Genomic DNA, 27252 nt, shown 5'->3' with positions numbered 1-27252 from the left:
AAGTGGAACTGATTAAAAGATATGAACAATTTTATAGCTTGTCTTATATATTGCAAGATATTGTACTCCATTGACATGTTGTTAACTTCTCACGTTTATCTCGCTGATTCTTCAAGTTCCCCCCCTTAGGAAGACAGTGTCTTTTTATTTTCCATACTCCCCACGGGGTAGCGGAGCAGAACTGGCTCAGAGCCGAGCGCAAAGTAAAAGCTCAATAAACAGTAACGTATTAATCTTCCCGTACCTATGGGTTTGACTTTCCTCTTCTCCAGATTTTTATCCCTCAGTCTCTTCCCTTCGTTTCTTTTCGGAATCTACTTCATTACCTTAAATTGGCAATTTCAGGTAAAGTAACGCTGGACAGAGGTGACTTTCCTGTCCCTTACCTCTGATTTCTCAGGAGTTTCCCATCCTGGAACCTTCCTTGCCCGACTGCCGTGTGAAGAAGCCAAACTCAAAGCAGTCGCCGCCACTTGAGCTCACACCTGAGTGCATCCTCGAGGAGGAAACGTTTTCCTGAAAACTTTCTACGCCAATTTGGGCAGGTTCTGATTGGCGCGCGTTTCTGTCAACCAATTCGGCGCCGAGTGGCAGAAATTCTATGAAGGAGTAAGGACGCCCAGGGGATATTGTGCATCTCATGGGCTGAGAGGAAACACTGGATGCCCCCTCCCAGGCCCCGACGGCTACGACAGGTGCGAAGCCCGCCCCGGAGGAGCTTCTACTGCCCCCGCAGAGCCACAGGCAGCGCCGCGGGACGTCCATCCCCGGACGCCCAGTCGGAGCCCGGGCGCAGGTTTCCCCTCAGGCCCGCAACCCAAGGGTCCGCAGAGGCCACGCAGCGCGGCCCGCCCCCTTGGGCCCTCCGAAGGCTTGGGAGGGGAGGGCGGTGGGAGGTAGGCGGGGTCGGCCGCGGCGTCACCGCTGACGTAACCGCCCGGCCGGGCAGCCGCCGCCGCCGCTGCTGCTGTAGTCGCGGCACCGGGGAGCGGGGAAGGGGGGCGTGGGAGACGAGCGCTAAGATGGCCGCTCCGGCTTGGGCTGGTGAGTGTGCGTGAGAGGCGCGCGCGGCTGCGGCAGTTGGCGGAGCGAGGCTCCCTGCTGGAGCAGAGATCCGACAGGAGCCCCCAGGGCCGGGAGGCACTTAGCGGCGTTTTCCCGCCGCGCAGGGCGCAAGGGTCCTGAGGGAGGGAGAGGGGGCTGCCGACGGACTGAGGGGAGAGAGCCTAGGGGAGCGTGGAGGAGGAGGCGGCGGCAGCGGCGGCGGGTCCGGCGAATTTAGAATTGGAGCCTCTGGGAAGTTAAGGTGGGTCGAGCGATGCCCTGGCCGGTGCCGGCACCTCATGAGTCCCCGTAGATGCTGCCAGGAGCGGCGTCCCCTGTGGCCAGGGGCACCGCGTAGCCACCCTGCGCTCGGCTGGGGGCGGGGGAAGAGTTGGGAGAAGGGGCAAAATTGGGGGACTTGAGGGGATAGAGAGGGGGAGTTGTACCCCGACCCGCGTGCCGGAGCGTGGAGATGTAATCGCGAATCTGATCGCGTATCTGATGCGGGCTGGGGCGCTCTGTGGAGCTGGCACTGTCGAGATAAAACCGCATCCTCCTCCTGGCTCTGAATGCCGCCAAGTGATGCTCGAAGCGCCCCTGGGATGCTTTGGAAGGGCGGTTCTAGTCCTCCATTTAGAAGGAATGTCTTGCCTTCCCTCTATTGATCGGGTCCCGGCACTGCCAGCACCTGCTGCCACTTAGAGACACTTGGGATTTTTGAATACCAGCTTTCTAAACCATTCCCGCTGGCCTTCGGGGAAGGAATGCTAATAGGCTAAACTTATTTGGGGGGCATAAAGAAATGTGTCAGTATAGGGAGAAGAAAATGACTGCTCAAGTTTACGAAATACTAGGACTCGCCCTCTCCCCCACCCCCGCAATAAAAAAGAAAGTGAAACATGGTAATTGTTTCAACTTCAAGTTTGAGCTGTTGTAAATTCTACTGGTAACTGGATAATTTCTTGCAGTTTTAATTTTGGAAGTTAAAAGATAAGCAAGTCTTGAGAGCCGCTTTATCCTCAAACCCCCTCTCCCCGTTTTTAAGCCTTAATTGTCAGATCCTGCGAGTAACGGGGTTGTGAAATTAGCATAGAAATACGACTTTCAGGCCTTGCACTTGAATTCCTTATTATCTGTTAAGTAGCTGCCTGTGGGGTAAAAGTAGGGGGGTGGTAATGTTGGGCCTGGAATTCCATTTTGAGTTGTCTTTAAAACCAGCTTTAGGTATAAACAAGGAAAAAGAATTGGCTGTACTCTGTGATCAAATTCGGAAAGCCAAGCATAAGTTAAGCACATGTTTATAGAATATTTCATAATCACAGTGAGATTCAGTACTTAGTTGTCTTGAAAGAGATGAACACTTTGTATTCTTGGAACCCTAATCTTTTTATCCTTAATTTAGCGTCTCAGGCCATTTGAAAGAGATTTAATACATTTTGTCTCATTTAGCCTCTCTCCCCCGCACTGCCATTTCTCTAGCTTTTTATGTCCTAGCCATTAATTTTGCAATGGGTAGCAGATTTTTCAATCCAGTATTTATCATTGTAGACTATTCACATTGAAATTTAGACACATTCTGATATTGAACAGAGTTCAATACATGGTAGAAAGTTGAAGTGTTTTGACTGGTTTGATTGTGCATAAGTCTTATTTTTCGTTGAAAATATTAATGTCCCACTTTTTTATTCAAAATCAAATCTGTATTAAGTCTCCACCACATTTTTTTTAAGCTTAAAAAAATTTAAGTGATTGGTGAATCCGCGTTTAGTGTAATATACAATGATAAACTTTTTGGAATTATTTAAAATGGGAAATCCGTTGAAGATTTGGGTTAAATTTTTGAAGTATATTGTTTCTACCCAATTGTTTTTGGGTACCTCCCTTTTTCACATATTTTTTTTCTTGCACTCCAAAAAGAAAGAAATAAGGTATCATATATACCTCTACCAAACTTTTCTTCTACACACTTGAATCTTACTGAGTGTTATAGCATTGGTGGTACATAAGAGGATTTTCTGCTTGTTGGATTGTTTGAAGGCAGAGCCTGATTGTATTTTATTTGTGACCCTAGCACCTGACTCACTGCTTAACATGGAGGAAAAACCTCTGTAAATGTTCACTCAGTTGGGTTTTTGGATCATACAGAAGTACAGGGAAAGGCAACATTTTGGCATCTTGGTAGCAGAAAAAAAGTGCTTTGAAGTTTTTCTCCTTCCTGACAATGTTAGCCAGAAGGAACATTGCCAGATTCTAATGGAGTTGTCTGGTTGAGGGAGATTAGAGAGAGGCTGAGAGCATGGGTTTAGGAGTCTAATTTCCTGAATTCAGTAATGGGGACAGTTTTGCCATTAGGCCCAGCCCAAACAGGTGACAGGTAACTAAAATATAAAAAGGATTCTACCAATACTGGCTTCTGACAAAGATTACTATAAGAAGTACAATTGATTTTTCATAGCACTTTCAGACATCATAAAAACTTTATTATAAGAAATTCATTTTTAATGGAGTTTTACATGCCATAGAAAACTAATTTATAGTCCAAGAATATACTTGTTAGGCCAAGTCATATATGTACTAGAATAATAGTCTGGCCATTTCACACAAAGTATTTGAGCTCAATTTACTAGACCCATGGTAGAATGCTCAATCTTTTTATGAATGTTTCCCCTATTGTTATGAAGTTAGCTGCAGTAGGTTGATGTAATGATAAATATTTTGTAACAAAATTGCCATGAATGAAATACTTGTAAGTTGTGCTGGGTGAGGAAATCAAATAATCTGGCAGCAGAACTTGCTTTTCCTTAGATGGTCAACTAGATGCAATCTCTGTGCCTCAGGAGAGGCATGCTAGAGACTTGAAAAAGGCCCAGGGAAAGAGTATCCTTTATTGCTTAATGAGTTTCAAGCAAGATCCAGGTAATTATAGATTCTAGATCTCTAGAGGAAGAAAGAATAACCAGAGCCTTTCTAAGGATAAAGGAAAGGAAATACATCATGATTGACAAGGAGAGGTGCCAAAACACATAATAGGCATAATAGCATACCTAAGACTAGCAGAGAGAATTTGAGAGCCCATTGTGTTTATTCATTCAATAATTTGTTCATTCAAAAATATTGAATCCCTTTATATGTACCAGGCACTATGCTTGACGCTTGGCATTTTATAAACATCTCTTAAAAGAACAGGGTACTATGGTGGTTCCGTGAAATAAATGGAAAATTGAAAACTGCTTATAAGGAGTGGGTAAGGTTTGCCCTAATTACTGTGGATAGTTATTTCATTCTTATCCAAATGCATGTAAAGATTGTGGTGGTTAGTAATTCCTAAGGCCTACTTCCTATTGAAATTGCCATTTCCTCCTATCTTTTATCATGGAAAATAACAAATCTTCCTACTTTTAATAGCTTCTAGGGGATCTGTTTAGGTTATTTGGTACTGTTAAAAGAAAAATAAGTTTTGTTACAAAAATTATCTTTGTTAAATAAAGATTCAACATATGCCATCCCTCTTGGGAAGTCTCGGGAGAATTTTCTTTAATGAGATAAAGATGGTTACTGTGACAATTTTATTTAAATATTCTACTTTATGCCCAGTGGTACATGTTTTTTTTTTTAAATAAGAATATAATTTATGTAAGTATTTATATAAAATGTACATACCCATTTCCTATGAAACAATAGTTCATATCCCAGTTATGAAATGTTTAAAAAATCGAACTTATTAACCATGTGGTCATTGGTATATAAAAACATTTTAACAAAAGATGTGTGGGAAATGGCTGGTCATAGATAAGAGTAGAAAAGTACATATTGTGCTACAATTTGAAAACTTACATGCCATGTTAAGGAGTTTGAGTTTATCATATGGTCTTATAAGAGTTTTAAACAATCCTTTGATAGTTGTAAAAACTGTGCCTATAAGACACACTAGGCATTATATAAAATGTAAATCTTATATGATGATTATTTGACTTTGTGCCTATAAGACACACTAGGCATTATATAAAATGTAAATCTTATATGATGATTATTTGACTTTGTGCCTATAAGACACACTAGGCATTATATAAAATGTAAATCATATATGATGATTATTTGACTAAGTATGAACTATGAAAGAGGGAAGTTTCTTAATAGAGCATGATGATGGTATATTAGTGACTATTCAGATTTTAAAACACTCTTTCTAGAAATGTATATTAGCCATTTCCCTCATTTTATGTCACTTTTTAAAATAGTAATTTAGTTTGGCTATTTTTGTGTGCTTGTTTTTCATGGTAACTTCCAGACTTCCATAAAAACATTTTTAATGAGAAAAATCTGAAAACTATGCTACTAACTGCACTGATTAGAAAATCTAAATTACTTTCATAAAACTGATCTTTGGTACCTAACCTCTTGTAGTTTCTATGCTTTCTTTCTAAGTGTCTTCTAAAGAAACTGAGGTGGAAAGTGAGTGGTCACCTGAGAAAGATCATTATGTTAAAGATAACTAAAAATTTATAGTGGAATGTTCATTTTTGAAGTAAAAAATTAGTTACCCTTCTAATTTTTCAGTGATTCTTATAGCTTTTAGTAATACTTATATTTGGAGCACAAATATTTATTTAAAGGGTCACTACATGTCATACTAAAATTTAAAATACCCCAATTAGGGTTGGGGAAGTATTTCTCAGTTTGCTTCTGTGTAAGATCTATTTTAGGCATCTGGAAGCATGTAGGATGGGACAAGACACATGGTAGGCTTTGGTTAAGAACAGAGGAAGTAGGATAATGACATCACAAACTATCAGGAAACTGCCTTAGCTGGGCAAAACGGCCACTTGGTTAAGAGGAGGGGGCAGTTTTGGTCACTAGTGATCAATGACTTTCTAAACCACTGATTTAAAAGCCACAAAGAAAACTGAAGTGGGCCTGCATTTAATACTAGTTGACTGACTGTGCCAAGAATTTGGTAGCCTGAAACAGTATGACTATAGAACCTAGAGGATCTTCATAAAGCCCTTACCTTTTCTTATTAAGGAGATACAGGATGTTTGAGAAGTAGTCCCTCCCTTACCACAGAGAACCTACCCAGCAGATAGTTGGCAGAGTAAGGATGTGCACACAGATAAACCCAAGGATTCACATTTGGCACAATTCAAGCCTTTTAGGAAGTTAGGAGAGAAGACGATTTTCTTTTTCTTTTTTAAAAATTTATTAACTTATTTATTTATTTTTGGCTGTGTTGGGTCTTCGTTTCTGTGCGAGGGCTTTCTCTAGTTGCGGCAAGCGGGGGCCACTCTTCATCGCAGTGCGCGGGCCTCTCACTGTCGCGGCCTCTCTTGTTGCGGAGCACAGGCTCCAGATGTGCAGGCTCAGTAGTTGTGGCTCATGGGCCCAGTTGCTCCGCGGCACATGGGATCTTCCCAGACCAGGGCTTGAACCCGTGTCTCCTGCATCAGCAGGCAGACTCTCAACCACTGCGCCACCAGGGAAGCCCCAAAAAGATTTTCTTAACTAGAACTCCTTTATGAAGGAGTTGGGCCTTGGAGGATAGATAAAATTATTTAAAGGTGGAAGTGAGGGAATGAGGAAGATGAGTTCAGGAAATGAACTGGAGATTATTCCTTTTGGCTGGAGTGCTCATGACAGAGGGGTAATAAGATGAGACGAAGAAGATAGGCTGGAATCTGGAGAATTTTGAAAGCATGACTGTCAAATGTAAAGTATTTTTTTATTTCAGTAATTGAAAAACTGCCGTTTAGTGATTTGTGACCAGCGTTTTCTTTTTAAATGAAATAGAATAGGAAACATCAGAATACATTATTTTTATAAGGATTGTTTGTGAAACTTTTGCTCCAGGTATGTGTGTTACATATATAAACACATTTACTGGAACCTGATGTAAAGTTTCTGAGGAGTCTTAGTCGAAGTTAGAAATCCACTGCTTCACTTGACTATGAGGAATAGAGGATTTTAAGTACAAGAGTTAAAGGCTCAAAGCAAACCTGAAGATTAATTTGGCAGGACAGTACTCTGAAGGAAAGCGCGAGAGTCTGGATGATGAGAGACCAGTTTGGAGGTTACTGCTGTGCTTCAGAGTGATTTGTCCATAATGAGAATGAGAGTTCTGGAAATGGAAAGGAATGAAGACTTGGGGAATGATAACCCTACTGTATATGACAACTTGAATGTTCGCATGGAAAAGATGGGAGGGAGGAATCAAAAAAAAAAGTTTAAGATATCTAGCCTGGGTACTTGAATGATAATACAGTATCTTTAATAAGAGAATATTGGAAAAGCTAATTCTGTGAATGCAGGATGTATAGGTAAGCTGAGTTGAAGTGTGCCTGGCACTGGTTCAGAAGGGCTAGGTCTGAAGATAAAGACTTGGTAGATGGCTATCTACATCTGACCATTGAACCTCTGCCGGTAGACAGGGTTCATTACAAGAAGAGGTTCGAAGAGCCATGAAAATAGATTCCACAGAGTCCTCACTGTGTGGTAAGTATAAGCAGTTTTGTGCTGTCGAACCGTAACAAGTTAAATATTTTACCTGTAATCTTATTTGATGTTTGTGTGTGATATAAACCTTTGACTATAAATACCATATCTGATAAGATCTTATGTTTTATTTCTCTTCTAGTCATTTTAGCTTTCTATTTTATAATTGCTTTAATGGTATGCTAACTCCATAAAATAATTAGGTTTCAACAAGTCAAATACAATTATTCTGTAAACTTTAGATATTTGCTGAAGGGAATTGTAAAAATAAAGATGCTTGCTCATTTATATGGCATGAAAAGTTTGAATAGCTTGAATGGTTTTCTTTGAACAAATTAAAATTTTTATTGTCTTTAAGCAGTGAAGAATGACAAAGCGAAGCTTTCAGAATATTTATAAATCCATCTGTTTTTTAAAAAGCCATTTCATAGCTGTTAATTGGAATTTAAAGTGTGAAACTTTTTAAAAGTGTGAGACAATGATATAGGTAATTTTAATCTTTATATATAGATTTCATTCAAAGCATCTTGACTATTTGTATATTGCTATTATATATAGATACAGGTAATATTTTACCAAAATCTACATGGGGGTGCAAAAATGTTTTGTTAACTTTCTATAAAATGAATATACTGCCCCAAATCACTTATCCTCTCTGCTGGAGCCAAACAGAGCTAATACCATAGCTTCTCAGCAGTGGATTAGCAAATGAAAAGAAGTGCTCTGAACCCAGTAGAGGAAAATAGGAAGTATCAAGAAATACTCCCATCCCCCTTTCTTCTCTTCCAAGCTTGTAGATCTTTGTGTGACGAGGCCCCTTTGGGGTACTCTAGTAACTGTCTCTGAGCTGTGGCTCCAGGCAGCAGAGCAAACTGAAGCTCTCTGGTGGCAGCAGCCTGGCTCTCTGGCTCCTGCATTCTTCCCTGCCCTTCGCTTGATCGTCCACCCACTACTGGTTTCTTTCATAAATAGACTAATCAAGTGGGACCCCCTACTCTAAAATAATCTCATGATCTGTCATTCCACCATTCTGGTTTCACTATTTTGGATTTTTAAAAAGATTTTATTTGAAAGATCCCCTTTTAAAATGCAAATACCCCTGGGAGACGTCTGACCTTAGTCCTCAGCTAACATCTTAATTATCAGTTAGTACCTAAGTTTGCCTTAGTACACATTTGCCTGAGAAGAACCCCTGGCTAAAAGTGATAAAACTAGAGGGAAGCTAGCATTTATAATAATATTAATAGTAGTAGTAGTAATAATACTATTATTATTATTATTATTGGCAGGTAAGATGTACTAAGGGCCATATTATTAAGTGCCAGGAATTGTTGTAAGTGCTTTACAAATATAAATTTCCCTAATTCCCTCATCAACCCTATTGATGTTATTACTACTGTTATTTTACAGATAAGAAAACTGAGGTATGTGGAACATAAATAATTGTCTATGTCATGTAATAAATGCAGCCGAGTGTTAGACTCAGGCATTTGGATTCCTTAGGGCTGTTTTGCTGTGAGACCTCTTCCCTGCTACATTGCCTCTTAGAGAGATGGCATCTGATCAACATTTCACCCTTTTTACAATTTTGCATCAAATGGAATTATGCTATTTGATTATAGGCCACTTCCTGTTGAAGGTCAGGGGCCTTGCCATCATCTAAATAGATTTTTTAGTAACAACTGTAACGAAATAGGAAAATTCCTTATAACTAAGGGAATGTATTTGCAGGATATAGAGGAGAAGGAAGTAAAGAGACTAGTCTATAATCTAGCACTATCTTTCCTATTTAAAACTTATTTTGGGGAATTTTAAAATATGGATTAATAAAATAATTTGTAGTCCTAGTACCGTGAGATAACCCCCAAATGAATGAATGAATATATATGTGTATATATACATATACACATACGTGTGTGTGTATTCTTTCTAGGTTTTTTTTCTTTTGAGCCTTATTTTCTGAATGTTCTGCGAGGTGTCAACTCATACCACCTCTTTAAAATTTTAGAATGAAATAATTTCCCTTGCGTATAAATAAACAGCATTTCCCACTTCATCTTTACGAGAAGTTGAACTAATAATTATTGTCTATGACTTGCCAGAAACAAATGTTTAACTAAATTATCTCTGTGTTCTTTATATGATCATTTTAAAGTAAAAGTAGATAGAAGAGGACCCTAGATTCTTCACTTAATCTCCATATTGAGTCAGTTCTTTCAGCCAGTGTTTGGTCAGCACTAATCTACCTCTGCTCCTGTCTTTGCTTCAACACTGCTACCGCTTTAATTTCCTTGTAATATCTGGAGCAGTAGAGTCTCCTTTAATTACTCATCCCTCCTCTAGATCTGCTGTTCAGATCCCTCTGTAACGTACATATCTGATTGTGTCATTCTCGTTTATAGAATTCTTCAGTGGCTTATTGCTTGTATGCCCTGGAAGCAGGATTTGGGGATGACTGGGGCAGGGAATTCTCCAGGTCCCAAGTAGCAGTTTAAAAGGGGAGTTTGGGGGCGGAGAGGCCACAACAGTGAGAGGCCCGCGTACCACAAAAAAAAAAAAAAAAAAAAAGGGAGTTTGGGATGTATGCTTGTTCCAGGTGGCCACATCCCTTGATTCTGCTGACTCCACATAATAAGGGCCAGGCAGGGGCCTGCTAACGTGTCAGGTCTGGGCCCTCATTGTCTGGGTCTAAAGGCAGAGTGTGCTGCTGCTGTGTGGACAGTAAACTTTTGGTGGCAGCAAGGATCAAAGCTAGGAGACCATTTTGGAGCCTAATTGCAGTAATCTACTTGATTGTGGCTTGGTCCAGGGTGGTGGCAGTAGAGATAATAAGTAATCAGATTCTAGATATATTTTGAAGGTAGAGCCAAACATTCTTCCTAAAGGATTGATGTGGGGAGAGAGAAAGAGAGGAGACAAGTCTGATTCCAAGATTATTAACCTCAGTACCTGGAAGGATTTAGGGTAATGGAGCATATTAATCACTGATGTCTTACTTTTGCCATTAGCAGCTATTGTTGAATGCTAGTTCTAATAAAATACTATATTTGACCAGATTTTGGACCTCAGGAAATTTTGAGGGAAGAGAAGTGAAAGGTGTGCAGTTGTGAGGGCTGGGGCTGGCAGTCTTAAATCTTTATTCAGCAAACCCTGTATCTAAAAGTTAAGAAATTGGTGGTGGGCAGGAGTATCTCTGATTGCTAGGAGATTTTACAAAAAAGAGGTGGGAAGAAACCAAAAATCAACTTTACCTTTGCAGTTTTCTTAGGGCCTTGGGCAACATCTGCAAGTAACACTGAAATTCATATTGTCTTGCTGTCCTAAAAAATGTAAAGCATTGATCATGCTACACACAATGTTCTGAGTGCTCTGTATCTAGGTCCCCACCTGCAACCTAAAATTTGTGTTCAATTTATGTTAAATCGATGAAGAAGATGTTTTGTGATTCCCTACTTTTTAACTAGATTTCGTTTCACTCTTTTTAGGTTCAGGTAGCAGATGTGTTTCTTTAACTGATAAAGGAACAAGTTTCTGGGTCAGAATCACATTTGTTTTATTACGTTAAGTTTCTTTGGTGTGGGGGTTTGTTTTTTGGAATAAGCTTCTAATTTCAGATAATGCGTAGCCTGCCAGAATGTAGAAGTTCATTATGTCGCCACTCACTTCATAGTTTTCCTCTTTTTTCTTAATTTGCTTATACATCCTTGCACATTCCTGAGAGTCTATTCAAATACAAAGACAGAATGGGAGAATGCTTTTCTCTTAAGGCACACTGTCAAGTCTATCAAATCAGAGTCTATCAGTACAGAGCCATGAATTAAAGGTCATTATTGATTTGCTACTGGAAAGCCAAATTTTAAGGGGCAGTTAATTAGAATATTTAGTGTTTTTATTTAGTATTATTTAAATAAATAGAATGTCATATTGATTTGTTCACTATAGCTATGTGTCAGATAAATATTTATTGTTTACTGAGCATTTACTATGTGCCAGATATTTTGTTATCTCAGTCCTTTAAGAATTCTGTGAAGGTGGTATGATTTTCCCTGTTTTACAGATGAAGTTTAGAGAAGTTAGAATATTTGCTCAAATCAGACATATAAACAGTATGTGGCAGAGGTAGCATTCAAACCTAAGTTTTTCTACTTCAAAACTCATGCTTTTAACTATGATTATATTTTAGTAACTCCACTTAGGGCTCTCAGAATATAGACACTAATGAGATGTATTTGGGTCTTGCCAGTCCCAATTTTTAAGAAAATGAATATTTTTGTAAACTGCCTTCAGACTATTGGATAAAAGGGGATGTGAAAAGGGATCGCTACCCATTCTTTACCAGTAGATGGTGGCATAAAATTAAAAACCAAGTTTTTAAAAGGAACCATCAGAGAAAGTAAAGTGATGTGTGTATGCTTTCAGAGCAAGGTGGATGAAAGATTAGTGAAGTCTAGAGTACATGAAAAGTGAGAACTGCCTATGGTATTATGACAGGCAGCTGAGGTACTGGGCGCAGAGAGAGCAATTTTTAAAAATTATTCCTGGAAAAATAAAATAATTCCTGGAAAAATACCTTGTGAAAAAGAAAAATATTGGCTCTTTGTTTTTCTTTTATTAAAAATTGACATTGTTCTGCTTAGTTTTCAGATGCTTCAAATGTTATGAACAGAGACTTGTTTGGATTATGTGTTTCTCAGCTCGACTAAGTAAATGCTAACAATGGATAAGTGCAAACACATTGGGCAGTTGCAGCTTGCTCAAGACCATTCCATCCTCAACCCTCAGAAATGGCATTGTGTGGACTGCAATACAACTGAGTCTGTTTGGGCTTGCCTTAGCTGTTCCCATGTGGCCTGTGGAAGATATATTGAAGAACATGCACTCAGGCACTTTCAAGAAAGCAGTCATCCTGTTGCATTGGAGGTGAACGAGATGTATGTTTTTTGTTACCTTTGTGATGATTATGTTCTTAATGATAATGCAATTGGAGACCTGAAGTTACTACGAAGTACATTAAGTGCAATCAAAAGTCAAAATTATCACTGCACCACCCGTAGTGGAAGGGTTTTACGGTCTATGGGTACAAGTGATGATTCTTATTTCTTAGATGATGGCACCCAATCTCTGTTTCAAAATGAAGATCAAATGTATACTGCTCTTTGGCACAGGAGAAGGATACTAATGGGTAAAATCTTTCGAATTTGGTTTGAACAGTCACCCACTGGAAGAAAAAGGCAAGAAAAATTTCAGGAAAAAACAGCAAAAAGAGAAGTGAAGAAAAGACGGCAAGAATTAGAGTATCAAGTTAAAGCAGAATTGGAAAGTATGCCTCCAAGAAAGAGTTTACGTTTGCAAGGTCTAGCTGAGTCCACCACAGTAGAAATAGTTCCTGTTCAAGTACCACTGCAAGCCTCAGCATCACCAGCAAAAGATAAAGTAGTATCTACCTCAGAAGATGTAAGACTAAAAGAAGCCAGTGACTCCTCTGTTAAACGAAGGCCAATAGTGACTCCTGGTGTAACAGGATTGAGAAATTTGGGAAATACTTGCTATATGAATTCTGTTCTTCAAGTGTTAAGTCATTTACTTATTTTTCGACAATGTTTTTTAAAACTTGATCTGAACCAATGGCTAGCTGTGACAGCTAGTGATAAAACAAGATCATCTTATAAGCATCCTCCAATCGCAGATACAGTGTATCAAGTGAATGAATGCCAAGAAAAAGAAACATGCTCTGTTCGCTCCAGGCATCCAAGTTTATCATCAGGACTAAGCGGTGGAGCATCAAAGAGTAGAAAGATGGAACTTATTCAGCCAAGGGAGCCAAGTTCACAATACATTTCTCTCTGTCATGAATTGCACACTTTGTTCCAAGTCATGTGGTCTGGAAAGTGGGCCTTGGTCTCACCATTTGCTATGCTGCACTCAGTATGGAGACTAATTCCTGCTTTTCGTGGTTATGCCCAACAAGATGCTCAGGAATTTCTTTGTGAGCTTTTGGATAAAATACAACATGAACTAGAGACAACCGGTACCAGGTTACCAGCTCTTATCCCCACTTCTCAAAGGAAACTTATCAAGCAGGTTCTGAATGTTGTAAATAACATCTTTCATGGACAACTTCTTAGTCAGGTATGGATTTTTTAAAAATCTTATTTTCATCTTGAATTCATAAAGTGAAGCCTAAAAAAATGCATATTTTCTCTGGATATCTAGTATGTTAGCACCAGTACTGTTCTCAGGTCAAAACTGGTCACTTTTACAATGTATGAAGAAGTCAGCTCACTCTTATAGTTGCTTCCTTCATGAACCATTGGAAGTAGTTTTACTTCAATGGTATTAAAGCTTTTTGATGGGGAGAGGGAATCAGGAAACAGAGCTTCTTAGGTTAATAATATTGCATTCGTTCTCTGAGGGATTGAGAAGAGTTTAATCCCACAAGGAACAGATTTGAAGATACTTTTGTACTGGGAATGGATTTGGTGCACACTTGAGAAATTTCAGGGACCAAGGAGTAGCCCTGGAGGATTTCCTATAGAACCGAAGGGGGCAAGGTTTGAAAACTTTCACAAGTAGGTAGCGAAATTTTAAGGTAAATAAATGTGATTTCATCTAGAAAGATCCTAAATGGTTTTCCTTTAGTTTAATTACACCCGCAAAAATTTCCCTTGTGAAAGTCACAAAACCAGAATCTTCCATCTAATTAATGGTTCTCTAGAATGAGTGGACTTGTTGGTAGACTATTACTAGACATCAGCTCTCTACTTTTCCAGAGCATAGAGCTTTAAAAAAAGTTTATTCAAAATTGAGTTATTTGTAGAGAAGTGGATGGACCTAGAGTCTGTCATACAGAGTGAAGTCAGTCAGTATGCATATGGCTGATTCGCTTTGTCGTGAACAGAAACGAACACAGTATTGTGAAGTAATTATACTCCAATAAAGGTCTATTAAAAAGTTTATTTGCAAGAGGGAGGAGATATGGGGATATATGTATATGTATAGCTGATTCACTTTGTTATATAAAGTAGAAACTAACACACCATTGTAAAGCAATTATACTCCAATAAAGATGTTAAAAAAAAATTTGTTTTTTAACTGAGGCAATTAGGCCCCTATACACATGCCTCTGTTCCTCAGTTCAACTTTCATGGTAATGATACCACCTTTTGTTTTTATAGCATACTTTTCTGGAATGTAGTTTAAATATTTCAAATGTATTTCTTCTTAGGGAATATCTATGAAGTTTATTTCCCTTCATATTTCAGAAATGTATAGATTCTACATTGTGTCAATTAGCACATAAGAGTTGTGCTTCTTGTGTTGCATGCAATTTTATTTTTCCACCATCTTTCTCTGTCGTTTTTAACTTTTTATGCAAAAGTTAAAATACACAATTATAAAGAAAATAATATATACCATATAGAAAATCTATATGGTACAGTAAATCTATGCAGAAGAAAAATCATCCCTTAGTACCATAACTCCACATAACCCACACATAAAACTACTAATATTTTGGTATATTTCCATCTACTTTTTTTTTTTCTTCTGAATATTTATACATATTTTTCCCCCTAATTGTATGGTCATGTTGAATTTACCTGCTTTTTTTCACTTTTTCATTTAATAATGTAAGGATTTTTCATAGTCATCAAAATATTTGATCATTCTTTTCACAACATTTCAGTGTCCATCATATGTATATACCATAATTTATTTAACCATTTCCATATTGTTGACTTGTAAACTGTTTCCAGACATCATTATAATGTCACGATCAATTAATACGGTTTTTCTAATGATTTCCTTAGGACAGTCCTAGAAGTAGCATGACTTTGTCAAAGATTAGGACTTTTGATACTTGGCTGCAAATTTCTTTCCAGAAAGTTACCATTTTATATTTTGAATAGTGCGAGAGTGGTTATGTGCTTGTTTTTTCCTTTATGGATGAATTTTGAAATTAATAAAAATTGTTATGCCAGCATTTTGCTTTCTTCCTTTCAATGTGTAATAAACACTTAGGAAACTGGTTATCTCAGGAGATTCAGAGGTTGGAATGCCCCGCCCCGCCCCACCCCCACATCAAATTCAAGAAACTGTTCCCAAAAGGTCAGACTGCGGTCCTAGTGAGTCCCCAAACTAAACACCAGGAGTATTATTTTCTTTGTGTCAATGTGTTAAATCTAAAATCTACATTAAAATTGTCCTCTTTATTTTTTGGTTTGTTCCAGAAATATAGCTTTTATGAAAGACTTTAGTGATATTTCGTATCATGTGTGGATTTTTAGATCTACAGAGTCTGTCTTCAGTTATGGGCAGTGTTTGTTGGCATTGAATCCTGCTGAATGCTTTACTGAAATTATTATTCTTAACTTTTCCAGTTACTGTATTTCCTACATAAGTTGTTAGAAAGGCCTCATGTTATATGTATAATATTTATATTATATGTATATTTATGTTATATGTACTATCTTTTGAAATTATCAGTCGGTATGGCTTCAAAATATATACTAAATATACCATATATAAAAATATACTATATTTTAAAATCTGTATATAATAATATACGAATAGTATTTTACTTGTATCATGGTTAAGAGGTTATAGGGATTTGGGGAGAGAAAATCAATCAGTGAAAGATGAGGAAGGAAAAAGGGCAAAGAACCTCAAGTCTAATAATGTAAACACATTAAATTAAATGCATATAAATATATATCATATATATTATATATGTATAGACACACATACACACATATATATATACACACATGGGTATATAACTGAGTCCATGGTTTGGTTTTCTACTAAGCTCAGACTTGACTAATGCCCTGGGAGCTTTTCGAATGCCTAGTAGTTAAAGCCCATCAATGCATAATGGGTTTACGGAAGAAAAAAATTATTCCCTGAAAATAATATAAAACAGATTATTTAGAATTCTGATAGTGCATTTTCAGAAGAAGAGCTAATTTACTGGCAGTGACTTCTAGTGAAAGGAATAAATATTTGACAGAAGGATTGTAATCTGAGAAACTAATATTTTTATTTGCAGGTTACATGTCTTGCATGTGACAACAAATCAAACACCATAGAACCTTTCTGGGACTTGTCACTGGAATTTCCAGAAAGATACCAATGCAGTGGAAAAGATATTGCTTCCCAGCCATGTCTGGTTACTGAAATGTTGGCCAAATTCACAGAAACCGAAGCTTTAGAAGGAAAAATCTACGTATGTGACCAGTGTAATTGTAAGTAGAAGCTGTATATTCTCTTTGCTTTTCTAAGGTTAGCAAAGAGAAACACAAATGAAGGAAGCTGGAATAAATTCCTTTAGTAGCAGGTATAGAAATAAACTGTTAGTTTATCAAAAGAAACTTGGCTGGATAGTTCTACTTTTTAATTGGCATTTGTCAACTATATGTTTGTTTTGCCTTATTGATGACATTAAAATTCTTTTGATCCTATAGTAAATTATAGAGAGGATTCATCAAATAAAATTTAAATTTAATATGTGAAGGCAGAATAAAGTAGCAAAGGGTAATAGTAAAAGGTAACCATGTTATTTAGTACTGAATGAAATGTTTGCTTTATGAGTCTTTTTGCTACATATCAAAACATTGATATATAGATAATATATGTATGTGTGTGTGTGTATACATATATAATAGGAAATAAGACATATAGCTGGACTGCTGCTATGGACTTTCGCTTCATAAAAACAAAAATTTATTCAAAAACCATCTACTGACTGTCTCTTCTATATTAGTAATTGTTCTAATTGCTGTGGATAGAGGTAAGACACTTTCAAGATGCTCACATACCTAATGGAGGAAATAGACAATTAAGATCTACTATGATCAGCTCTCTGATAGAGGCGAGCGTAGGAACCCAGCACTGGGGGATGAAATAGCCATTTCAATTAAAGAAGCATCATCCTCCAGGCAAACGGTATATAAAACCACATCGGATCTTCTGTGTCTTTATCCAGTTTCTTTATCTCTGTTGATGTGTACATGGCATTTTAGTGTTTATACTTTATATTCGCAGATATTCTCCTTAAGCTCCATGTCTGAAAAAATGATTCTAGGGCTTTAAATACTAAACGTCTAAGGTAATATAAAAGAAACATAGGCTGTTCCAGCATTGAGAAAATGGCACATCAGTTGATAGTATTCTAGGACAACTTATACTGACATTGTTTTCTGTGTGCTGCCTAATATAAAATCTGTTAATTTATAGAAGCCTAAGATTTATAAGGTTAAAAGAAAATAAACCTTTATCAAATTTGTTTAGTGAAGTATTTTTTTCTTGGACATAAATGTGAATGGTCCTAGATGCTTTCATCACCAAATCTGGGAGTAGAAAGATATGAATAAATGCAGAATATGGCTTTATAACATGTTTGTGTGTGTCTCCTGGGTCCACCAAATAAGGGCCTAAAAGAGCTGCTTTAATTTAATACATAATGGCAAATGTTTAAAATTATAATTCAAGGAGTTAACATTGTTTGTCTAGCTACACTCGGACCATATATTTCTGGATGACAATCCAAAGGTAGGTCTTTAACATTCAGCAGCAGCCTGATACCTGGATCTCAGGGGCATAGACCTGGAGGAAAGGCTTCTGGTAGCAAGAGGAGATGGGTTAGAGGACAGCCTCATGGTGAACTGATTCTACTTCCTACATGATAAGCAGCTGCTGCTACGTCTGGAGTCGCAGTTGTTGTACAAGTTGAAGCTCCTGGACATCAAGAGCAAATTTTGGTAGCCAATGGCCCAGCCAGGACAAGGACTGTAGGTGGACCTCTAGAGAAGCAGGGGGGTAAACAAAAAGAATCCTCAGTTCCACTTGTTTAAGATTTGGTACTAAAATAGCAAGATACTGAGGGAGACCTGAGATGCTGAGCTAGTAAAGGATTACTTTCTTGGGCAGTGCTGGGGTGGGTCCCCAGGAAGCAGGGATGGGTGTTCTTGGAAGGAAGGTCCCATGCCCCGGGGATCCTGATTAGCCTCAAGAAATGAACTGACCCTGAAACTTTTTAATTAGACTTTGGTAAGAGTATATTAAAGTATGTTTAGGGAGAGTTTTAACTTTTCCTGTTAGTTGGCATAGCCAAATCCATTTAAAAATATTATACCACATATCATTCTGTTGCCTTATTTTTCAGGATTATATTAAATCATGTACAGTATATATGGGGTATTGGTTCCAGGAGCGCCCACTTTTATACCAAAATCTACCGATGCTCAAGTTCCATAGTAGGTCATCTGTATCTGCAGATTTCGCATCAGCGGATTCAACCAACTGCGGATGTAAATTTTGATCCATGGTTGAATCTGTGCATGCAAAACCTTCAGAGGGCCGGCTGTACATTTATTGAAAAAAATAATAATCTGCATGTAAGTGGACCCATGTAGTCCAAGCCTTTGTTGTTCAAGAGTCAACTATGCTTATTTGTTTACATGTCTGTATACCTTGACTAGCTCATAAGTTTTGTGTGTTTACATGATTCTAAGTGTCTTGAGGGCAAGGCCATACCTTTATCTCTAGCACAGTAAAATGCTTGTAATGCAGTAGATGTTTAATTGATAATACATGTCTGAATTATTTTGAGTTTACTCAGCTTTTCCTTGTATCCTTAAATTTGCATCTCATTCTGTTTTTAATATCACAGCAAAGCGTAGAAGGTTTTCCTCAAAACCAGTTGTACTCACAGAAGCCCAGAAACAGCTTATGATTTGCCACCTACCTCAGGTTCTCAGACTACATCTCAAACGATTCAGGTTAGTAGTAGAATAAATTTTAATACTTGGCTAGATGACTTATCTACTTCTGTTTATTTTTCTTAAGGGAAAAAAATTCTGTCATTGTCTCTAGCCCTAATCATAGACACCATGTTCAATAACTGTCCTTGGGCTTCCCTGGTGGCGCAGTGTTTGAGAGTCCACCTGCCGATGCAGGGGACCACGGGTTTGTGCCCCGGTCCAGGAGGATCCCACATGCCGCGGAGCAGCTGGGCCCGTGAGCCATGGCCGCTGAGCCTGCGCGTCTGGAGCCTGTGCTCCACAACGGGAGAGGCTACAACAGTGAGAGGCCCGCGTACCGCAAAGAAAAAAATAATAATTATTATTATCCTTGATTATCTTCCCTTGCAGAATGCATTGCTGATCAGCAGACCCCTCGCATTTCGGTCTGCTAGTATCATTCTCCTTGTAAGTCTCTGCTTATAGGGTTTAGTATTCAGCATATTTTATGTATAAAATTTTTAAAATTTAAATCTATAACTTGAGAGTATTTGATCCAATTGCTTCATGCTTGGAAAATATTTGAACAATGGTATAGCAGTTCAGTTCCAAGCAGTTAAAAACAAAAACAAAAAACTTTAGTCTTCAGAAATATATTTAGATAAATTAGTTGGCAAATCTGTTGGTTAATCAAAGCATATGGTTTCATACCTTGTAATGACCATGTTAACTTGAGAGTTTATTGTTCTCTTAAGAAATGAGAAGTTACTTTATGTGCTGTGATTTGACAACTATTGAGATCATGTTTCTTGTACATACTAGTTGTTGCCGGTCTCTTTCTATCTTATTTAAATTAAAGGAATACATGTTAAAAAAAAATTCAGGGCTTCCCTGGTGGCGCAGTGGTTAAGAATCCGCCTACCAATGCAGGGGACATGGGTTCGAGCCCTGGTCCGGGAAGATCCCATATGCCGCAGAGCAACAGAGTCAGGTGCCACAATTACTGAGCCTGTGCTCTAGAGCCCGTGAGCCACAACTACGGAGCTCATGCGCCACAACTACTGAAGCCTGTGTGCCTAGAGCCCATGCTCCACAACAAGAGGAGCCATGGCAATGAGAAGCTCGCGCACCACAATGGAAGAGTAGCTCCCGCTCACCGCAATTAGAGAAAGCCCGGGTGCAGCAATGAAGACCCAATGCAGCCAAAAATAAATAAATAAAAATAAATAAATTTATTTTTTAAAAAAATTCAAACATTACAGAAGGTAATGTAAAAGCCCAAACTAAAAGTACCTCTTTCTCTCAGTCCCACTTAACTGACTAAAGTTAGTTATTTAAGCTGTTAAAAGTACGGTCAGCAGATACCATGTGAGTGCTTTTTAATGCCAGGTGTTGTTTCATATTCTTTGGGGAATATAAGGTAGGATTCTTCTCTCAACAAGATTATAATCAGGCATGCACAGAAAGAATGGTGAAGTAGAAATACCAAGTACCACACACTATATACAAAATGATTTATCAGCACCTTGGAGGAGGGAGTTAGGCAAAAAATCTAAACATTCCCAAAGCCTCTCTAATGGCATAGAGGACTTTGTATAATTTAAGTCTCAGTTCATATTTCATCTCTTTAGAGAGGACTTCCCTGACCATCCTATTTAAAAGTAGCACCACCCACCCTTCAGTGTCACGTTACCTACCCTATTTTTGCTTCATGGCAAAAACCACTATCTGCAATAGTTTATTTACTTATTTCTCTGCCCACGAACAGAAACTCAGTAATGACAGGGATCTTGTCTTTTTCATCCCTATATTCCAAAGCCTAGAACTGAGTACATAGTAGATGCCCCAAAATATTAAGTGAATGAATGGGGTGTATACAGGAGGAGGAGCACTTTAGCCTGAGAGCAACCTGAACAAAGGTACGAAGGAAGGAAAGGGTATATAACAAAATGTTTAGTGGAAAGCCTGGTGAGACCTACCATGGTGTGTGTAAAATCAAGTGGAATGAAAACAGGAAGATTGTTAGGAGATGAATATTGTTCAGGGCCAGGTAGCAAGGGCCAAGGAGCATGGAGAGGTGAGAACATATAAGATTCCATAAAGACAGAATTGAAAGGACTTAAATATCTGGTACTTAAGTTGGTACTTAATTGGCTATTATAAATTGTTGAAGAACCTCCTGTTCTTCATAATTGCCTCTTTAATCTGCCATTTAAAGCTCGCCTTAATTTAAACCTATTTGACCCCCTCCCATCTTCCTCCCAAAACATTTTTGATGCTTCATGCCATATTTCTGATTCAGAGACCATTTTTATGCCGCCTTTACCACCACATTTATCTCTTTCCTTTCTCTTCATCTATTCAAAAAGTACTATTGTATTTGCCAGTGTATATAATACATAGGGTATATAAGATAAAAGGGAGAATGGGATTGGGGAGGGGCGCCCAAGAGCTTTTAAGAAGCATAAGAAACATTTCTAATACCTTAGAAGCTCCAACGTGTGTGCCTCCTAGTCCTGTTCCCTCCCTCTCAGAAGTAAACCACTATGAATTTTGGGTACAGTGTTATCTTGTTCTTCATCATTTTACTGTATTTTTATCAGCAGAAAAAAATGGGTACCCACCTATTGATAGAAATGAATATTTTTTCTTTTTTTGGTTTAATTTTTATTTTATATTGGAGTATAGTTGATTTACAATGTTGTGCTAGTTTTAGGTGTACAGCAAAGAGATTCAGTTATACATACACATATATCGTTTTTCAGATTCTTTTCCCACATAGGTTATTACAGAGTATTGAGTAGAGTTCCCTGTGCTATACAGTAAGTCCTTGTTGATTATCTATTTTATATATAGTGGTGTGTATAGGTTAATCCCAACCTCCTAATTTCTCTCTCCCCTGTATCTTTTCCCTTTGGTAACAATAAATTTGTTTTCAAAGTCTGTGAGTCTGTTTCTGTTTTGTAAATAAGTTCATTTGTATCATTTTAGATTCCACATGTAAGAGGTGTCATTATTTGTCTTTCTCTGACTTCACTTAGTATGATGATCTCTAGGTCCATCCATGTTGCTGCAAATGGCAGAAATGAATACTTTCTAATTAGATAACTTTTAAGTATTTATTTAGCATAATTAAATAATTTAAGGTTTGAATTTTATGGTAAAATAAAAGGGAGATAAAGTGAGAAAGACAGGAACTTAGGTTAAGCAAGTCCCATTATTTTCCATGCTTGGTCTTCCATCTTTACTAAGATTAAAGGTACACTGGATACAGGATTTTTTTATACATTTAATGGGAAAAGATTGGGATATGACTTCTAGTCCAGCAGATGACATGATTTGCAAGTCTCACCTTTAGTTCCATACCACATTTTACATCATACTAATAAGCATTTTCACATTTTTTCCCTTCATAAAACCTGTCTATATGCCCCTCTCCCTTCTCTGCCTCCTACTGTCTTAACCTCATGTTTTAATACTTTTTAAAAAAATTTATTCATTTTTGGCTGCATTGGGTCTTTGTTGCTGCGCACAGGCTTTCTCTAGTTGTGGCGAGAGGGGACTACTCTTCATCGCGGTGCGCGGGCTTCTCATTGTGGTGGCTTCTCTTTTTGCAGAACACGGGCTCTAGGTGCGCAGGCTTCAGTAGTTGTGGCACGTGGGCTCAGTAGTTGTGGTTCGCGGGCTCTAGAGCGCAGGCTCAGTAGTTGTGGCGCACGGGCTTAGTTGCTCTGCGGCATGTGGGATCTTCCCGGACCAGGGCTCAAACCCGTGTCCCCTGCATTGGCAGGCAGATTCTTAACCCCTGCGCCACCAGGGAAGCCCCAATACTTTTAATACTATATTTTCATCTGTCTCTCTTTTGTCTCTGCACCATACCACCCCAAGTTGGATTATAATCTCTTGAAAGAACTAACATATATTACATTATTTTTCCCCTGTAGCACCAATTCATACTATGCATAAGATGAAAACATTGCGTTACATGCATAGATCCCATACTGGGAAGCATGACCAACAGACCGAGAAACTGACAGTACAGGGACATTATTTGAATTTTGTCACTAACAGGTGTTATACTGATTTACACACAGGGAAGGGTCACAGTTTCTATTTTTTTAGTATGAAGAGCTCTGAAGCGTTCTGAGGAATTAGAGGTGCCCTGTTTTGTTTTTTCTCCAGCCCTGGCCAAGAAAGGTCCAGGTTATGTCTCCCAGGAACACACTTTAGGTTCTGGGACATCCTCCTCAAAGTATGGACAAGACGATAAAGAATTAAAAACCCTTTGGTGTCTTGAATTTCTCTCTTCAAAGGGGGAAAATGCCATAGTGCCATATTTTTCTGAAAGTTAATTTTCTTCCTATACTGTCATCTAACTACAGAAGCCAAATAATTTATTTTACAACCTGACTGCACCTGTTTGGTAAATAAGCCTAGATTCCTCTATTTATAGCCAACTTTAGCAATGAAAGGATTTTCTATTTACACTATTTATTATATATATGATTGTACTCTATCTACACTGAGGCCTTCATTATGAGTTTGGACCTAGTATGTGGTTATTTTCCCTTGATTTTGTTGACAATTTTACCCTGATTTGTTCGTAGGTGGTCAGGACGTAACAACCGAGAGAAGATTGGTGTTCATGTTGGCTTTGAAGAAATCTTAAACATGGAGCCCTATTGCTGCAGGGAATCCCTGAAATCCCTCAGACCAGAATGTTTTATCTATGATTTATCTGCTGTAGTAATGCACCACGGGAAAGGATTTGGCTCAGGACACTACACTGCCTACTGTTATAATTCCGAAGGAGGTAGAGACGAGAAAAAGTATTTTATCTTGGGTTAAACTTTTGGAAGCTGGAGTTCAGGCTTTCGGGGTTTCTAAACTGACCACTAAGTAACCTTAAGCAAAGCCACTTGACCTCTTGTTTTCTTTCAAGAATGCTTCTGCAGTATTGTTCATAAAAAACAGGGGGTTTTGTGCAGAAAATGGGTATTTTACGCAGGATTGCGGTAGTGTTGACTTGCAAGAGCTGAAGGGATAAAACAGTAAGGATGGTCTCAGTAATTAAAAGCCAGAGAGTGCTAAAGGCACACTTCTAAGAGTCGGTCCTCTGTTTACTGGTTTAATTGTTACTTTCGTTAAAGAACAAAGCATCTAACGAACTGGGGGATCACAGATATTTGGAACAAACTTTGAGTTCAAGTTCTAACATATAAAACTCACTTTTACTTACTGCCTCCATGAACCTTAGAAAAAAGAGGTATGGACAAAAGGCCCAAATAACCCATGAAGGCAGTTAATTTAACACTACCATGAGTTGTACACTATTTGCTTTACAGTATAATTACCAGCAAAGCATTAACTGGTAAGATTATACCAGGAATTAAAGCTAGTGTCAAGTGAACTAATCGGTCAGATTCTGTAACTTCAAATTACTTCTAGGATAAAGGTAGATAATTCCAGAGTAACATACTGCCCAAGCTGTATTTCTTATTAAAAGAAATAAATTGGCTAGACAATTATTATCCCTTTGAAAAAAGCTTAACTCTCACTGAAACTGTCTTTAAATCCATGTTTTCATTTATACTAGAAACTTCTAAAGCTCCTTTGTAAACATTAAGATGTATTTGTGTGCTTCACTCTAGGGTTCTGGGTACACTGCAATGATTCCAAGCTAAGCATGTGCACTATGGATGAAGTATGCAACGCCCAAGCTTATATCTTGTTTTATACCCAGCGAGTTACTGAGAATGGACATTCTAAACTCTTGCCTCCAGAACTCCTGTCTGGTTGCCAACATCCCAGTGAAGAAGCTGATGCCTCTTCTAATGAAATCCTTAGCTGATCCAAAGACAGTGGGGCTTTCTTCTTGTGATTTGTATATATACTTTTTTAAAGGGCTGACAATTTTGAACTTCATTGTTTTTATTTTTACTTACTAATAAGTGCACACTATGTTTACACATTTTGTATCTAACTACAACAAATCTTTTTTACAGACGAAGTTAGCATATGTGTATCAATGTCAGCAGGTAACTAAACTTTTTTCAAGTACTTGGGAGTTTTAAACTTTTAGTATTTACCTCAGACTGGTGTTACCTCTTTTATATTTTGATGTCTTAATTGGCTCAGATCATGAATTTGTGCAATCTTCTACTGAAGAAGTTCAGGTGGCATCATTTTATACATTTCTTATTTATCTTTTATAGCTATTTTCTATACAAATTCTTATCAGATGGAATATTAAACTTTCTTCACTAATAGTCTTACCAAAAAAAAAAAGGCATTTCTTTCAGATCTGTATACTGAAGTCACGTTTGCCCCCTAAAGGGAGTTAAACTACTACAAAGTGAAATATCAAGGTATCACTTAAATACTCATTGATCACTCATTAATATACCTGAGGCTTTGTGTGTTACAGGGCTCAGAACAGACATTATTTTGGCTATTGGAACTTCCTTTTTTCAAAAATTTATTAAGTTTTAATAATTGTTCTTTACTTGGCATAGTCAAACTGTATACAAATGAAGATGACAGCTTTATAAATAGCATGTTTAAATGACTTCAGTACTATGGACATGAAAACAATGATGGGCGAGACTTATAATGATTTGTGTGGCAGCAAATAGGTTTGTCCAGATTCTTATAAAGCAGTCATAAAAAAACTGAATGTAGCAAACAGTATAGTATGATGTAATACAAGTACAGTTCAACTTGGATATGAGTTCATTTTATATATTTAACATTAGATCTCTTAAAGCTTTGTACTATATTGTATCTTGAAATTTTTAGTTTAAAGGGATAAAAATAAGTCTTGAGGAGAAAAAATTGCATAGGACACAGAAGATATTGGCATCTGGGCAAAATATTCAGTATCTCATTTTTCTAAATAAAGCCTGGATTAAGTTACTCTTGCTAGGATTATGTGAATACTAAGAGCCTCTTAGATATTCAAACACTGGGCCCTTTTTTAAAATTAAAAATTACACTTGCATTTTATTAAAAATATAGTATGTAATACTCTTTGCTCTTCCCCAACTTATTAGATCTCTTTAAAGTCCTACAGCTGCTAATTTTATTCAGAAAGATGCGAATCCACTAACCTCTATAGAAGAGCTATGTAAGATCTCAGCTAAGTGTTAACCACTGGAAGATCATTTATCTTTTTTCTCAAGTGGGTTTTGCTTGCAGGTTGAAATCATTTGAGGCAGCTGATCATGAAGTGCAATGAGAATTTATCACTGAACAGACAAATCATTCATGCCAAAACTACAGCTTGAGTATTAAATGGCTAAGGTTTTAAATCATTCATCTATTAAATACCTATGCAAGGTGTTACCTCAACTGTTAACATTATTATACCTCATTAAAGATTTACTGTGGTCAAGACACCCGAGTCTAGCGTTTCTTAATGTCAAGGATTACTTTATATACTTAAACTGCTACACCTTTTAGTACCTAATTTTAGTGGAACAGTTAAAAACAACTCTGGAAGCTATGTTTACAATGGTATAGTTGCTTGTTTCAGTACTTTACTTAAATGTAAATATATATGAGAAAGTAGTAAGTGACTTAGCCCTTTACTTTTTAAATCCTTAAAACTAAAACCTACAGGGGAGGCTCTGTGTGTCTGAAGCCAAGGAAGGGGGGTACATGGGAACTCTGTACTTTATGCTGTTTTGCTACGAACCTAAAACTGATCTAAAAAAATGACGGCTATTAAAATAACAAAACTAGGGCTTCCCTGGTGGCGCAGTGGTTGAGAGTCCGCCTGCCGTGCCCCGGTCCGGGAGGATCCCTCATGCCGCGGAGCGGCTGGGCCCTTGAGCCATGGCCGCTGAGCCTGCGCGTCCGGAGCCTGTGCTCCCCAACAGGAGAGGCCACAACAGTGAGAGGCCCGCGTAACAAAATAAATAAATAAATAAATAAAAATAAAAAACCTAGTCAATGAACAGAAACTTAGATTTCTTACAGTACA

General features: G+C 37.9%; 1 protein-coding gene across 2 annotated transcripts; it reads left to right on the top strand.

The window, feature by feature from the left end:
* Positions 1 to 943: 943 nt before the first annotated feature.
* On the top strand, positions 944 to 26665 carry USP44 (ubiquitin specific peptidase 44). Of its 2 annotated transcripts, none has more exons than XM_059081212.2 (6): positions 944 to 1044; positions 12168 to 13659; positions 16577 to 16772; positions 19199 to 19307; positions 23876 to 24081; positions 24920 to 26665. In XM_059081212.2, the coding sequence occupies exons 2-6, from the start codon at positions 12238 to 12240 to the stop codon at positions 25117 to 25119; spliced, it is 2133 nt and encodes a 710-aa protein (XP_058937195.1). In that variant the 5' UTR covers positions 944 to 1044; positions 12168 to 12237; the 3' UTR covers positions 25120 to 26665. The 2 variants fall into 2 exon arrangements, with proteins under 2 accessions (XP_058937195.1, XP_066866016.1); XM_067009915.1 differs by having other exon boundaries at positions 944 to 1306.
* Positions 26666 to 27252: the final 587 nt, after the last annotated feature.

The sequence above is a fragment of the Kogia breviceps genome, chromosome 12, assembly GCF_026419965.1.
Source record: "Kogia breviceps isolate mKogBre1 chromosome 12, mKogBre1 haplotype 1, whole genome shotgun sequence".
Classification (NCBI taxonomy): domain Eukaryota; kingdom Metazoa; phylum Chordata; class Mammalia; order Artiodactyla; family Physeteridae; genus Kogia; species Kogia breviceps.
This window is presented reverse-complemented; position numbering and strand designations above follow the sequence as displayed.

What these genes read in the sequence shown, in the direction of transcription:
- USP44 (XM_059081212.2), top strand. Translation starts at nt 12,238, where the DNA reads ATGCTAACAATGGATAAGTGCAAACACATTGGGCAGTTGCAGCTTGCT. An exon ending in ATGGACAACTTCTTAGTCAG is followed by an intron (nt 13,660 to 16,576) that starts GTATGGATTTTT and finishes TTTTATTTGCAG; the next exon opens with GTTACATGTCTTGCATGTGA. An exon ending in CTACATCTCAAACGATTCAG is followed by an intron (nt 19,308 to 23,875) that starts GTTAGTAGTAGA and finishes ATTTGTTCGTAG; the next exon opens with GTGGTCAGGACGTAACAACC.